At 39.7% G+C, this 16,931-nt stretch overlaps 1 protein-coding gene across 11 annotated transcripts in view; it reads left to right on the top strand.

Moving 5' to 3' along the window:
• bptf (bromodomain PHD finger transcription factor) overlaps positions 1-16,931 on the top strand; it is a 145,525-nt gene that overhangs the window by 76,774 nt on the left and 51,820 nt on the right. For all 11 annotated transcript variants that reach the window (XM_043715056.1, XM_043715058.1, XM_043715055.1 and 8 more), the window contains 3 exons: positions 960-1,196; positions 2,377-5,011; positions 14,428-14,552. In XM_043715056.1, the coding sequence (XP_043570991.1) occupies positions 960-1,196; positions 2,377-5,011; positions 14,428-14,552 (2,997 nt within the window). The remainder of the gene's footprint in view (positions 1-959; positions 1,197-2,376; positions 5,012-14,427; positions 14,553-16,931) is intronic.

Below are 16,931 nucleotides of genomic sequence, written 5' to 3'. Positions count from 1 at the left end.
GGGCACGGAACCACACCAGATCGGCCATTGAATGGTGGAGCAGGCTCAAAGGACTATGTGCTCTCAAGTCCAATTTCTTTTTAAATTCTGATGTTAAAAAAAATTGCAGTATGAAAATTTTTCAAGATAAACCTGAACTAAATATCTTAAATGCAAATTTGAGTGCTCTTTACTTTATTTAGTATTATTACTGGACGTAGGTTTGCCTACTGAGCTGGAATGTTTGTTTTCATGAAGCGTTTTCGTAATAACGAACCTTCCAGCTCAGTGAGCAAACCTACATTCAGAACCTCAAACTAAACTACAAATCTTCTCAAAACTTGCTAACATTATTACTCTCATAAAATGTAAACCAAATTACATTTTACTTTGCTCGAAAACTATGTGAATCCATGTAAGTTTCTGTAAATCTGTTTTTTAGATTAGAATCAGTCTGACCATTGTGGCACACAGTCTCACACATGGCAGCTCGCACCTTCAATGCATTATTTGGGCTCACATGACACCAATTGTTAAAGTTCACTTGAGAATGTAACTTTTTTATAAAAAAAAGTTTTGCAATTTACATATGAAAGAACTGAAACCAATATGGTCATTCTGAAATGCTTTACAGGTCTTTTTCGATATATAATTTCAGTTTCATCACACTAAACTTTTGCTATAAATTCTGTGTCTTAGAATCTTGTATTCCACAACCATCTGATTAAGGAGCAGTGCTTTGAAAGCTAGTGCTTCCAAATAAACCTGTTGGACTATAACCTGGTCCAGTCCAGTCCAACACCGGCACCTCCAAATCATTACACTCAATCAAGCTCTAAGAGTGGTGATTCTGCAGCTTCTGTTTGATCCTGATTGCAATTGTGATTCAAATTAGATTCTTAAAATTTACTATTAGAGTTAATGGTTTAGGAATACAGGTTCATCTGTCTAAAATATGAAGGGGTTTGCCAATCTATTAGGTGACCAGAAAGATAATGCAAAACTGGATCAAGATGAGTGTTCTTCTACAGTAAAAATGGAGTCTGAAGGCTGTAAGAAACATCAATCATCTCAAGACTCTAAAGATCTGCCAGAGAATGATACAGTCACAGATAAGTCATTTGAGATAAAGTCAGAAGAGGAAGACAAAGTAGAAGAAAAGGAGGAAGTAATGGAAATTGACGCAAATCCTGTGTCATCACAAACTCCAAAGAGAGGTAATAATGTTATATGCCTCAGTTATAAGGCAACCCCTTACTATTAACAAATGCATGTTATTTTTAAAAACCAGGTTATTTCCATTCTATATATTCCCCATTGAATATATTGCATATATCACGAGCCCCAATTATCTTGGTAGATTTGTAGATGATTATGAACTGCATTATTTCAGTGACATGGAAGAGTAGTATATGGATAATCTCCTCCCTGTTGCTTTGCATTTCGCGATATATCAATTGTGGAATCTTTTGTGGTCCTGTCTTACTGCCAAGTAGTGAGAGTTGGAAGAGCTTCCACTAAGCTGTAACAGTGCTTTGCGAAATGCTATATTTGCAGGATATGCAAGAATAAATCTGGTGCATGTGGAAATGAGACTTTCAAAATGTATCTTCATCTGTTTGGAAGGTATAGGTGTTACTTGTGTGGTAGAAATTTCATGAAGTGTGCATAAAAATGTGAATATCATGAATTGACAAGTCGAAATTAGTACAGTGACATCACTTGAATCCACATTAATATCACACATTGATGTATTTTGTATTGGGAATTAATCTTTCTGGAATGCAAGTTAAATGAAAGTAATTTAAATAATTATTAAGCAACTGAGACCGTTACCATATGCACAGATGTTCTGACTTAGGAGTACACTGCATGTTATTTTAATCCAGTAATGAAATAGAACAGGCAAAAGAGAAGAAGTAGTTGATGAAATTGAAATCCATGAGTGTTGAATGGTCTTGGTTAGCTTTGCTCATTTGTGATAATATAACAATTCAAAAAAAAAAAAGAAAAGAGACTAGATTGTGATCTCTTGGAGAATTTTGCTTGGAATTCTGCTTTTTCTCACTAATTTGGGCAAGTGCAAATTTTCTACTCTCATTTGAGATTTGATGCCCTGTGAGTGAATCCAGTTTTCTCTCCTACATCAAGGTTTATGATGTTTGAAATAAGTTAACTCTTTCCCGTCGTCTTTTGTTTCTCTAACCCTTTCCTTAAAGTTCCTTGTATCTAGGTCAACCTAAATGATTCACTCTGAGGTTACTCGTTAAGTCACTTGGCCACTTCATTGGACTGACACATGGTCAGACTGGGAAATGTCTTTCAGAAAACTTTGAGGGAGGGCAGTTTCCCATTATGCAACTCTTAATGCTAACTATTTGCTTTTTCTTCTTTTAGAGAACAGTGAAAATATCAGAACTGATGGTGATAAGTTCATAAAGGATGAACCAATGAATTTGGATGAGTCCAGAACTAAATCCAATTCACAAGAACAGGAAAGCAATATCTCTACTGATCTTATCAATGTGAGTGAAGCCTTTCAACTCAGGACTTGGTATAAAAAGAGAGTAAAAACATCAAAATTGGATGGACTGCTGGATCGGCGAATAAAACAGTTTACGATGGAAGAGAAGCAACGTCAAGAAAAACTGAAACAAGAAGCTTTAATGAAATTCCAGAAAAAAGAACACAAAGGTGCAACTGAACCACAGAAACCTGATCAGGCTGGAAGCTGTATTCAGAAAAAACCTGGAGCAGTACAAGAAAAAGAACATATGGGTCAGATCTCTCCAAAGCTCACCTTTGAAAGCTCCGTGGCGTCAGTTCAAGAAAATGCCATCGAGAAAAGTGAAGCGTCGGTGCAAGAAAATAATCCAGTTTTAACACCCTTAAAGGATTCAGATATTGACAATACCAAATCAAACCAAAAACTTACGAAAGATGCCACTGAGAATAATAATGAATCGGTGGTCACGAGCAATGAATCCAATGACCTGCATTTAAAAAATCAGGAAAATGGAGCCGAAGGCAGCTGCGTGCAGTCGGTTATGGGAAAAAATTCTGTAAATAATAGTTCTGATGTGAAAAATGAGCAAGTTGGCAAGATCGGTGAGCCATTGGCAGGAGGAGGAAACCACGACAATCTAAACACAAAGATGGAAATGGGTGTTGTTGAAGGGAGTAGTGGTCTAATGGAAACTGATGAAAACATTGAAAGAAACAACCCTGAAATTAAGATAAATAAAGAGATTTTTGGAATTGTCTATCCTGAAAAGATCGAGCCACAAACCAATGAAGCAATTTCTGAAAAATGTGTTGAATCAATGATTATTGAGGAAAATGGTATAAAAGAATTACATGTCCACAAGGAAAGCAATAGTATTGAAAGTCAGTGCTTTGAAAAAATGGACATAGATGACAATATGGAAACTAAGATTTCTGAAATCCAAACAGTAGATAAACTAGAGCATCAGTACCTAGTTGATCAGGTTAATGGAAAAGTTGTGGAATCAAAATCAACTGTTATGAAAAACTCTGAACTGGTGCCAACTGAAGCATCTGGTGTTGCTGTTAATAATATAGAACATGTTAAAGAAAAGAGCAGCATCAAAGTGAACTCTGAAAATGAAACAAAGTCATCAGCAAGAGATCCACTGGTCAGGCTGGTTATGAATGGGGATATTACCATAGTTGACCTAGAGGAAAAGTCAAATCGAGTAGAAGGAAGGACTGTAATAGCTGCGCATTCTAAGGTTCAAGATAATATAATAGCAAATAATGATAATGCAGTGTCCCAATTGAAGGCACCCAGGCTAGATGATGCGATCCCACAGGTGAAATCACCTAAGTTAGATCCTGTCCCACAGTTAAAAGCACCAAGGTCAGATGATGCTGCCTCCCAAGCAAAGGGACCCAGCATAGATAATGCTGTTCCACATGTAAATGCACCCAGAGTCGATGATTCAGTCCCACAGCTAAATGCACCTAGCGTAGATGATGCTGTCCCTCAAGTAAAGGCACCCAGAATAAGTGATTCAATCCCACGGATAAAGACACCTAGATTAGATGATTCAGTCTCGCAGGTAAAGGCACCCTGTGTAGACATTTCAAACCCACAGATCAAGGCACGGAAGTTAGATGATTCAATCCCTCTGATAAAGGCACAAGTGAATCCACCCAAGTTAGAACCCGTACTATTGCAGGGAAGTGAATCAGGGTTACTTAATATTTCTGAGGTAGTAAATTCATCCAAAGAGTCAGACCTTTTAAATGTTGATGTGGATAAATCATTAGAGACTGAAAATAGAGCAAAGCTATTGGAAATAGATGGACAGCTGCATAAAAAAGCTGTTTCTCCACCCCTTATTTCAATATCAGACTCCACTTTGAGTAAAAGCTTCAGTGAGCAAAATGGGATGCAATCAGAAAATGAAATGGGTGGTGTCAATGGGGATCATGAGGTTAAAACAATTATTACTGAAATGACTACCACGACTACAACCATTTCGACCCAGTCCAAAACTGTTGTTAGTGTAACTGAAGCTTCTTCTCCACAGAGCAGTGTTCCATCAGTGGTGTCCTGTCTCAAGAACTGTGCTGTTTGTTCAACCACAACTACAACCACAACAATCACAAAAGTGACCACACCAAAACTGGACTGTACTGTGGATGCTGTGACAGTCACAGAAAAAACTGTTGTCACAACCACAGTGACTGACTGTGTGGCTACTCCAGGTGGGATGTCAACAACTACCATGACAGTAAGTAAAGAATATTCCACCAAGGACAAAGTAAAACTAATGCGGTTTTGTCGCCCCAAAAAGACCAGGTCTGGCACGGCCCTGCCTTCATACCGTAAATTTATTACCAAAAGCAGCAAGAAGAGCATATTTGTCCTACCCAATGATGACCTACGGAAATTAGCCAGGCGATCTGGTATTCAAGAAGTTCCAGGATTTAACTACAATGCAAAGCCTGCACAGGACATCTGGCCATATCCATCACCGAGACCAACGTTTGGCATTGCATGGAGGTATTCTAATTTAACTTTAAACCCCTCAGAATAGTTACTTTAGGAGTGACATTCGGAATTGGTTTTTTTTCCCCATTCCTGACTGATGTTAGTACTTGAGGGTGGTTATCACAGTTCAATGTTTTGCCAATTTTCTACTCATTTTTACTCTCTTTTGATTGTTGATGACACCTCTGAGGTGGCAGCCTTTTAGTTGCTCAACAAATATCCACAACTGAAGTGTGGTCTTGAATGGTGAAAGCTGGTAACCGAATGAATCCTGGAGTCTCTGTTAAAATGCAAAAACCTAAAAATTAAGAGCACGGGTAAGCCATTCGATGTAGCCAGCCTTCTCCAGGAGTTACTAATCTCTGGACTGATGATCTACCTCCATTTCATTGATCACCATATCTCCCTTGATTACCTTAGTATCCAAAGACTGTCTTGGGTATACTCAGCAATTGTCCTTTGTGGACTGTAGATAATTACTTACCAACTAAACTCGATTCCAGCACTGCATGTTCTTCACAGGTGTGCTTTCAGCTAAAGTATAAAACTTATTTTTCCATCCTTCCTCCTGTGGCTCCAAAGCTAATTTTATTGCATGTATATCCACTTTAGCTGAGATCAACTAACACAGGATCAATTAATAGGTTAAACCTGAAAACTTTGCTTGGTTATACTACTAATTGATTTAACAGAATTCATTTAGTTAACAGCTTTCACTATTCAAGAACACACTTCAGTTGTGGATATTTGTTGAGTAACTAAAAGACTGCCACCCCTGAGAGATGTCGTCATCAACAATCAAGGGAGTTCCTTTGACATGTATGAAACCATCTCATGAGTTATACAGGTCCTTAACATGTCAATGATTCCACAGTGTACCAATATTTGAGAAGCTGAATTATTAAGAAATCTGTTGTTTTTAGATTTAATGTAAATTAATGGATTATCTATGTTTAGATCAGTATTACTTTTATTAGTAATGAAAAAAGCAGTTATGCAATAATATTCTGAAAATGGTCCATGAAGTAAACATTCCTTTTGGCGCTTAATACATGGATTTGAGTTGCCAGAATTTGTTTTCTGCTTGTCGTTTTTCACGTTTTTACTAGCTTCATTCTCAACTGATTCCTTGTTTTAATTATTCTTTGTCCTGATGCAGAGTAGCTACTTGTGCTGCCTGAAATGCTGGCCTTTGCATATTAGGTCAGATCCATATTAACACATTTGTTTAATTGGTAAATGAGGATAATTTACTACTTTTGCAGTTTTCTGTAACTAATTCTATTAGTTTTAAAATAGTGATGGAAAAGGATAGACCAGGTCTAAAAGTTGAAGTTCTAAATTGGAGAAAAGCAATTTTGACGGTATTAGGCAAGAAAGAAGATTGATGAGGGCAGAGCAGTAGATGTGATCTATATGGACTACAGTAAGACAAGGTTCCCCATGGGAGACTGATTAGCAAGGTTAGATCTCATGGAATACAGGGAGAACTAGCAATTTGGATACAGAACCGGCTCAAAGGTAGAAGACAGATGGTGGTGGTGGAGGGTTGTTTTTCAGACTGGAGGCCTGTGACCAGTGGAGTGCCACAAGGATCGGTGTTGGGCCCTCTACTTTTTGTCATTTACATAAATGATTTGGATGCGAGCATAAGAGGTACAGTTGGAAACAGACCCTTCGGTCCAACCGGTCCATGTCGACCCAATCTACTCCAACCTGCCAGCACCCGGCCCATATCCCTCCAAACCCTTCCTGCTCATACACCCATCCAAATGCCTCTTAAATGTTGCAATTGTACCAGCCTCCACCACATCGTCTGGCAGCTGATTCCATACACATACCACCCTCTGCGTGAAAAAGTTGCCCATAGGTCTCTTTATATCTTTCCCCTCTCACCCTAAACCTATGCCCTCTAGTTTTGGACTACTTGACCCCAGGGAAAACCCTCATGATTTTGTAAACCTCTATAAGGTCACCCCTCAGCTTCCGACGCTCCAGGGAATACAGCCCCAGCCTGTTCAGCCTTTCCTTATAGCTCAAATCCTCCAACCCTGGCAACATCCTTGTAAATCTTTTCTGAACCCTTTCAGGTTTCCTTCTGATAGGAAGGAGACCAAAACTGCACGCAATATTCCAACAGTGGCCTAACCAATGTCCTGTACAGCCGCAACATGACCTCCCAACTCCTGTACTCAATACTCTGACCAATAAAGGAAAGCATACCAAACGCCGCCTTCACTACCCTATCTACCTGCGACTCCACTTTCAAGGAGCTATGAACCTGCACTCCAAGGTCTCTTTGTTCAGCAACACTCCCTAGGACCTTACCATTAAGTGTATAAATCCTGCTAAGATTTCCTTTCCTTTCTCGCATTTACCTGAATTAAACTCCATCTGCCACTTCTCAGCCCATTGGCCCATCTGGTCCTGATCCTGTTGTAATCTGAGGTAACCTTCTTCACTGTCCACTACACCTCCAATTTTGGTGTACGTCTTATGCTTGCATCCAAATCATTTATGTTAATGACAAAAAGTAGAGGGCCCAGCACTGATCCTTGTGGCACTCCACTATGACTCTCTCACTTTCAAAGGCTGATTGGGCACAGATGTTCGCAGGTAAAGGGACACTGGAAAGTGGGAAGCCTTCAGAAATGAGATAGCGAGAGTCCAGAGAAAGTATATTCCTGTTAGGGTGAAAGGAAAGGCTGGTAGGTACAGGGAATGCTAATTGACTAAAGAAATTGAGGGTTTGGTTAAGAAAAAGAAGGAATCATGTCAGGTATAGACAGGATAGATCGAGGGAATCATTAGAAGAGGATAAAGGAAGTAGGAGTACACTTAAGAGGAAAATCAGGAGGGCAAAAAGGGGACATGAGATAGATTTGGCAAATAGAGTTTAGGGAATCCAAAGGGTTTTTACAAATACATTAAGGACAAAAGGGTAACTCGGGAGAGAATAGGGCCCCTCAAAGATCAGCAAGGCGGCCTTTGTGCAGAGCCGCAGAAAATGTAAAGCAAGAGAGGAAATTGCAGAGCCGTTGGCAATGATCTTTTCGTCTTCACTGTCAACAGGGGTGGTACCGGGGACTGGAGAGTGGCAAATGTTGTGCCCCTGTTCAAAAAAGGGAATAGGGATAACCCCGGGAATTACAGGCCAGTTAGTCTTACTTCGGTGGTAGGCAAAGTAATGGAAAGGGTACTGAGGGATAGGATTTATGAATATCTGGAAAGACACTGCTTGATGAGGGACAGCCAGCACGGATTTGTGAAGGATAGGTCTTGCCTTATCTCCAGTTTACGAACATCCTGCCTATAGCAGGGCGACTAGAACTCCATACAAAACTCCAGACGAGGCCTCACCAATGTCCTGTACAACCTCAACATGAGGTCCCAACTCCTACACTCAAAGGACTGAGCAGTTGAGGCTAGCATGCCAAACACCTTTTTAACCATCCTGTCTACATGTGATGTGAACGTCCAAGATTATACACCTGAACCCCGAGGTCCCTCTGTTCCACAACACTACCCAAGGCACTGTCATTAATTGAATAAGCCCTATGCAGGATACAGGGTTAATGGTAGGGTTCTTAGTGAGGTGGAGGAGCAGAGGGATCTTGGGGTCGATGTTCATAGATTTTTGAAAGTTGCCACTCAGGTGGATAGAGCTTGTAAGAAGGCCTATGGTGTATTAGCGTTCATTAGTAGAGGGATTGAATTCAAGAGTCGTGAAGTGATGTTACAGCTGTACAGGGCTTTGGTTCGGCCACATTTGGAGTACTGTGTGCAGTTCTGGTCGCCTCACTTTAGGAAAGATGTGGAAGCTTTGGAGAGGGTGCAGAGGAAGATTTACCAGGATGTTGCCTGGAATGGAGAATAGGTCGTACGAGGATAGGTTGAGTGTGCTAGGCCTTTTCTCATTGGAACGGGGAAGGATGAGGGGTGACTTGATAGAGGTTTATAAGATGATCAGGGGAATAGATAGAGTAGACAATCAGAAACTTTTTCCCCGGGTACAACAGAGTGTTACAACGGGACATAAATTTAATATGAAGGGTGGAAGGTATAGGGGAGATGTCAGGGGTAGGTTCTTTCCCCAGAGAGTGGTGGGGGCATGGAATGCGCTGCCTGTGGAAGTGGCAAGAGTCAGAATCATTGGTGAACTTTAAGTGGCAATTGGATAGGTACATGGATGGGTGCTTAAGCTAGGACAAGTGTTCGGCACAACATCGTGGGCCGAAGGGCCTGTTCTGTGCTGCTTCATTTTACTGCCCACTCACTTAACCGACCTGTATCCTTTGGCAGACTCCTTGTGTCCCCTTCACAACATTCCTGCCTTAGTGTCATAAGGCAGTACGTTCATTCCCATCATCCAAGTTGTTGATATGAATTGTAAATAGTTGTGGCCCCAGAACTGATTTTGATACTCCACTTGTCATAGCTTGCCCATCCAAAAATTAACTTTGTACCACCAATTCCTGGTAGATAACTCATCCTTTAACCATGCTCATATGATACCCCCCTACATTATGAACTTTACTTTGTGTAATAACGTTTGTGGCATTTTGTAAAATGTCTTCTGGAAATATAAGTGCAGCACATCCACAAGTTCCCTTGTATCAATGTTGCTTGTGGATTTCTCAAAGAACTTTACTAAATTAGTCAAACACTATTTTCATCTCACAAAGCCATATTGACTATATCTGATTGCTTTGGATTTACAGGGTTGTTTTGATAAAGTGCAAGGTAAAATGTTATTGCACAAGATAAGAGCACATGATGTAGGAGTGTGGATAAAGGATTGGAAACATATTATAAGGATAAATAGGGAATTTTGGGATTATAGATACTTGGATTCCAAATATTAAATTCTAAATAGAGATTATACAAACTGAGGTCATACCTCCTCGGAAACAGTTAAAAATGTCACAATACCAGGTTATAGTCCAATAGATTTATTAGGAAGCTATACAGATACCTGATGAAGAAGCAGCGGTCTGAAAACTAGTGTTTCCAAATAAACCTGTTGGACTGCAACCTGGTGTTGTCTGAGTTTTAACTTTGTCCACCACAGTCCAACACCAACACCTCCACATCATGGCTTCCTTGGAAATAGGAAGATTAAAAGGTAGTTCTATCATAGTTTTCAAGATATTAAGGGGAACAAATAGGATAGATAAAGAGAAACGATGTCCATTAGTTGGAGGGCATTTTCTAAATATTGGAACTGGACATTTTTTAAGCATGAAATTAAGAAGAGCTTCACACTAAGGCTGTTACAAGTTTAGATTTCTTTTCTGCAAGAAGGAATTGATGCTAGATTATTGGTTAATTTTAAACTGAAAGTTAGATTTTTATTGTCCAACAGTAGTAAAGCAATGGGACAATGTCGTTGGGTCACAGATCATTGTGATCTCGCAGAATGATAGTCTGAAAGGGCTAAATGACAACCATCTGTTGCTACTTTCATGGCCTTGTCCCTCCTAAACTCCTCACCTCTGAATTCCAATTCCAAGACCTTCCTCCAAGTCCTCCAATGCTGATCTTATGCATATCTCTGATTTTCATTATTCCACTGTTGCTTTGTGATGAAACTTTATGGTGTTAAGGTTAAAACTGAAAAGTGATGCTTTATTCAGTACCAACATTTGTAGAGCAATAGCATCCTTAATTGTGGGCCAGGCATTGAGGTTCATTTTTCACCTGCTCTGGAGGTGTGCTGTCATGTATCTGAACAGTATCTAATCAAGATAATGTACCTTGAGTAAAGATTTTTATTTTCTTTAGCCCACCTAAATAAATACTTGCCAATGGCTGTACTAGTCTGAAAACAATTGTTCTGATCTTAGAAGCTATCAGACTTAGGCCTGGTATATTCTTGGATGAGAGACTTCGTGTTTTGCTGTAGAGCATGGGGAAACGATCAGTAGAACTTAAATGTAAGATTGCCGATCTTCAGATGAGAGAGGCTGAAGAGGTGTCTGCCTGCTTGACTGCATGTTATGAATATGTGGTATTGTTCATTGAAGTACACTGAAATCTGTGTCCAGGCAAACAGAATTCCCTCTAGCAGCACCTCAAGTCTGTCCATTGAACCTAGATCTTAATTACAAAATAGTTGACATAACTGGAAATGATCCAGAATCTGGGGGATTTAAGATTATAAACAATGCATCCACTAACTTTGCATCAACTATTTTAAAATTATAAAGTATTAGCCATTTGGTCTAGGTTTTTGACTTAGAGACATTGATTTCTTCTGTACTTGTACATTACTCACTGATCTGATATCCCCCTTGCATTGATCTTGGTACTCATTTATTTCTGGTGTATTACTGTGAAAGCAGAAGTACTGTTTGTTTAATGTCTCTGATTTTTTTTAAGCATTATTAATGCTCTAATTCAGGATCAGGAGAACCGATCTTACTTTTGCTAAACTCTTTTTACACTGGAAGCTTGTACAATCATGTCTTAATATCTCCTTGCTTTATTCCAATATTCTAATTTACTCTTTACTGATTTATAACCCTCAAATTTATTACTGTTATTGGCAACAAAACCCTCTTGGGCTATGCTATGCTTGACGTTTTAAATTAGCTGTGGAAAGAACACTTTATTTCCCACATTGCTTTCCACTGAGAAATGAAAGCTTACTCGTTGAGAATTATTCAGTATTTTGAAGCATTTGAGGAAGGCTTACAAGCCAAGAAAATACACCAGCAATGGTCAGATACTGAGTGTTGAGCAAAAGAACATGTTCAGAGTCCTGAAAACGATTGGACAGATTTATAGTCTTTGGAGCATAGGTCACTGGACCTGAAATGTTGGGTATGCTTGCTCACCACAGCTGCTGGCAGACCTGCTGAGTTTCTCCAGTTGTTTTTGTTTTTGTTTCAGATTTCCATCATCCATCGTTATTTGTTTTTTTTTTGTTTGGACAGATAGATACATTGGTTATGAAGGCATTTGGGATATTCATTAGAATGAACTGAGGCATGAACATAAGAGATGTGAGATTTGCTGTCTTTATATGAAGCACTGAATGCCCACTAAGTACTGAATACTGACGCTCACCGCACTATAAGAAAGATAAAATTGTATTAGGAACGGCATGGGAGAGGTCTGTGAGGATATTGCCTAGACTGGAGAATTTTGGTTTTGAGGGCAGATTGCTAAGGGTGGGGTTGTATTCATGCAACAGGCTGAGCAGGAGTCCAAGTGAAGTATACAAAAACATTCCTTTCCCTCTATGGCTGAGGAATCCATAGATTGAGGGTAAGTGGGAAAATTTATTCAACCAGATAATGGTAGAGATCTGGAACTCACTGCCTGAAAAACTGATAGAAACCTTCCTAAAATGTAAAGATTACTCAAAGTATCATAACCTAGATGTTTATGGATCAAGTACTCACAAGTGGGCTTAAGTTTGATGGCTACTTGAGAACCAGCATAGCCATGATAGAGCTGAATGTTGTTTCAATGATTAGATTAAATTAGATTCCCTACAGTGTGGAAACAGGCCCTTCGGCCCAACCAGTCCACACCGACCCTCCAAAGAGTAACCCACCCAGACCTATTTCCCTCTGACCAATGCACCTAGCAGTATGGTCAATTTAGCATGGCCAATTCACCTGACCTGTACATCTTTGGATTGTGGGAGGAAACCGGAGCAGCCGGAGGAAACCCACACAGACACAGGGACAATGTGCAAACTCCACAGAGACTGTTGCCTAAGGCTGGAATCGAACCAGGGATCCTGGTGCTGTGAGGCAGCAGTGCTAACCACTGAGCCACCATGCGGGATTTGATGATTTCTTTAAACGTTCACCATGGGCTGTTTCAGTCATATCCTTTATTTCAATTTCTTAATTTATCTTGAGCAATTTGAGCCTTGCAGTTTTGTAATTGGTTTAAAGTTTTATACTCTAGTTTAAACTTGCATGAATGTATCACCTTCGGACTTGATGTGAAATTCTACAATTTTCATTCATCTCCAGAGATTTTTATTAATTGAGAAAACACTGTGTTATTTTACAAGACATGATCTTAATTAGCTTCTTCCCTTGTTGACTCCATGACACAGTTATAGAGTCATAGAGAAGCACAGCATGGAAACAGACCCTTCGGTCCAATTTGTCCATGCTGACCAGATATCCTAACCTAATTTAGTTACATTTGCCAGCACTTGGCCCATATCTCTCTCAACTCTTCCTATTCACATACCCATACAGATGGCTTTTAAATGTTGTAATTGTACCAGTCTCCACCACTTCCTCTGGCAGCTCTTTGCAGACACACATCATTCTTGGCTTGAAAAAGTTGCCCGTTAGGTCTGTTTTATATCTTTTCCCCTCTCACCTTAAACCCACGTCCACTAGTTCTAAACTTCCCATCCCAGGGAAAAGACTTTGTCTATTAAAACTATCCATGTATCTCAGGATTTTATAAACCTGTATAAGGTCACCCCCCATCCTCAGACACTCCAGGGACAACAGCCCCAGCCTATTCAGCATCTCACTATAACTCAAATCCTCCAACCCTAGCAACATCCTTGTAAATCTTTTCTGAACCCTTTCAAATTTCACAACATCCTTTTGACAGGAAGGAGACCAGAATTGCATACAACATTCCAAAATTGGCCTAACCAATTTCCTGTACAGCTGCAACACGACCTCCCAATTCCTACACTCAATGCTCTGACCAATAAAGGAAAGCATACCAAATGCAGCCTTCACTATCCTATCTACCTGTGACTCTACTTTGAAGGAACTATGAGCCTCCATTCCAAGGTCTCTTTGTTCAGCAACATTCCGTAGGACCAGTGTATAAATCCTGCTCTGATCTGCTTTTCCAAACTGCAGCACCTTGCATTTATCTAAATTAAAGAGAAACAGTGGCTAATATGTTCAATGACCTTGTCCTCTTTACCACTTGAACCAGTTTGATATGTTCAGTCTGTGTGAAAATGAAATCCTGCATAATTGGAAGGTGTGCTGGAATGAATTGAAAATAAATGTTTTCTAAATCAATATGTTACCTTTGAGACTTGAATTAGATGAACAGGAAGCATTTGTATTATGTGGAGGAAGCTATATTTTTGGTTTTGTTTTACCATAAGGCAATGTTTTTTTTAAAAAGCATATAGCGCACTTATGGTTTTAACTTTTCACTTTGTTGATTTTCTTCTTCTTTATCTGTTGTTTGTCAAAATGCTTTGTGGTTTTTCTAGCTTGGCTTTTGCGGGACAAAATAAGTAGGACCATGAAATTAATAGCAGACTGGGGAAGTTCAGATGATACACCACTTTTGTGGTGTCAAGCATAAATTTTATATTAAGCACGTTATTATTTGCAATATGATCTTCAGAGTTTTCATAAAGCATGTTGTTGTTAGTAATTAATGGTCCGTTACACTAATATCTTTTTGCCTAGATATCGACTGCAAACTGTGAAATCCTTAGCTGGTGTCAGCCTTATGTTGCGGTTATTATGGGCGTGCTTACGATGGGATGACATGGCAGTTAAACCACCATCAGGAGTCACCACTGCACGTACAGGTATGGCACATTCTAAATCATCTGAGACTGTGATTTAGCTGATGCATTTTGGAGAGCTTTGGGTAAAGAGGATTTGCAGCTGTACGTGTTTTTGTACTATGCTGTTAGATACCTCCAAAATTAAAATATCTGAACCTTTTCAGAACGTAACAAGTTTAGATTATGTAGTTGCTCATGAATTTAGTTCTTTTTAAAAAAATGGTTAAAATGGCGATTTGCAATAATAGCACTTTCATTTATATAAAGCACATTTAGATATACTGTCCCTGCCAGTAGCAGTGGTGGACTCTCCCTCTTTATGGGCATTTAAACGGGCATTGGATAGGCATATGGAGGATATTGAGCTAGTGTAGATTAGGTGGGCTTGGATCGGCGCAACATCGAGAGCCAAAGGGCCTGTACTGCGCTGTATTTTTCTATGTTCAGAAGTAGTGGAATATTGATGCATGCCATCAGCTCAAAATGTGACACATTCTATGGAATTCTGATTGTATAGAGTGACTTCTGGGGGAATATTAGTAGCATTTAGGCATAGAAACAGTAAGCCAGTCAAGTCTACTTATCATGCAATGAGACCATGGCTGATCAGGCTCAACATCACCTCAAATACCTTCATATCAGGAATCTATCCTGTGAATTTTCAATGCTTTTCCTTTGATACGGGGACCAAAACCATTTCAGTTATGGCCTGACAAGTGCCTAGTGTAATTTTAGTAAAGCAGTTTTACATGGAGATTATGATATTTGCCTCTTTCAAATGTAAGTTGTGCTGACTTTGACATTTTCAATAAATACATTTATAATTGCACTATATGAAGAGATCAAAACTCTTCAAATCAAGGAGGTGCCAAAATCAGTCTTGTGATTCCACCAAATTTAACTTGAATGACATCAGTATTTAGGCTGCTACATGAGTCCTTGGTATTCCTGGCTTCTAGTTGGCAAAGAGAAAGAAGTCTCTGGCAGAAATTACACCTGTCAATAAATATTTCTATCTGGGAGATTTGGCCTTGGGGATTCTAGAGTCCAGTATACTAGCAATATTTGCAAGATAAATTGATCCAGGAGTCATGACCAAATGGTACAGCATTGTCCATTATACCCAAAAGCAGGGGATGAAACTGATATCATAGAATCCCTACAGTGTGAAACCAGGCCATTTGGCCCAACAAGTTCACACCGTTCTTCCGAAGAGTAACCCACCCAGACCTATTCCCATACCTTATTACTATGCATTTCCCTTGAACACTGTAATGTAATTTAGCATAGCCAGTTCACCTAACCCGTGCATCTTTGGACTGTGGGAGGAAACTGGAGTAACCGGTGGAAACCCACTCAGACATGGAGCATGTGCAAGCTCCACACAGATAGTCGCCTGAGGCTGGAATTGAACCTGGGTCCCTGGCACTGAGGCAGCAGTGCTAACCACCATGCTGCCATGGGATTTGACTTTAATGTAAATATCAGACATGTCTATACTTATATCCAGGCCAGTTTTCAAGAGAAAATAGGAGGTAGAATAGGACATATAATGTCTCAAACTTGCTCTGCCATTTTAGACCATAGCTGATCATTTGCTTCAATGCAGATCCAACTCTGTTGCCACATCCCTTGATTTCGCTAGTAACTAGGAATCTATCAGTCTCTGTCTTGAACTTGATTAACAACTGAATTTCCACAACTCTCTAGTGAAGAGAATTTAAAAGATTCACCACTCTTCATCAAGTTCCTCTCATCTTGCCTTTTACTCTGTCCCATGGTTCTCGACTCAGTTGTCGGGGAAACATCCTTTCTGCATCTAATTTGTCTGTCATTTGAATTTTTTAAAGTTTGAGATCAATCCTTAACAGGCCCAGTCTTCTCGATCTGTTCTCATAGGACAGTCCCTCCATCCCAGGAATCAGTCTAGTGAACCTTTACTCTTTCTATGACAAGTATACGCTTTCTTAGACAAAGAGACCACCATACTTGAGGTTTGGTTTTACCAGTGTTCCAAACAATTAAACCAAGATTTCTTTGCTTCTGTACTCAAATTCTTGAAATAAAAGCTAATGTTTGGTTTCTGAATTGTTGGCTCCATTTGCATGCTAACCTTTGTTTTTTTTTAAGCTTATTTTTCCTAATTAACCTGTTCAGAGATGTTATTACACACCTCTGGAACAGGTGGGACTTGAACCCAGGTCCCTCAGTCCAGGGGTTGGGACATTACCACTCAACTCCAGAGAGCCCCTGCCTGCATGCTAATTTTCAGCAATTTAGGAACAATGACACCGCTCCACACATTCTAATCTCTCTGTTTAAGAAACATTCTGCTCCTTTGTTCCTCCTGCCAAAGTGGATAAGCCCTCACTTATCACATTATATTCCATGCTCTTGCAC

Source organism: Chiloscyllium plagiosum, chromosome 24 (genome assembly GCF_004010195.1).
Source record: "Chiloscyllium plagiosum isolate BGI_BamShark_2017 chromosome 24, ASM401019v2, whole genome shotgun sequence".
Classification (NCBI taxonomy): Eukaryota; Metazoa; Chordata; class Chondrichthyes; order Orectolobiformes; family Hemiscylliidae; genus Chiloscyllium; species Chiloscyllium plagiosum.
The sequence above is the reverse complement of the archived record's forward strand: the minus strand, read 5'-3'. Positions and strand labels throughout refer to the sequence as shown.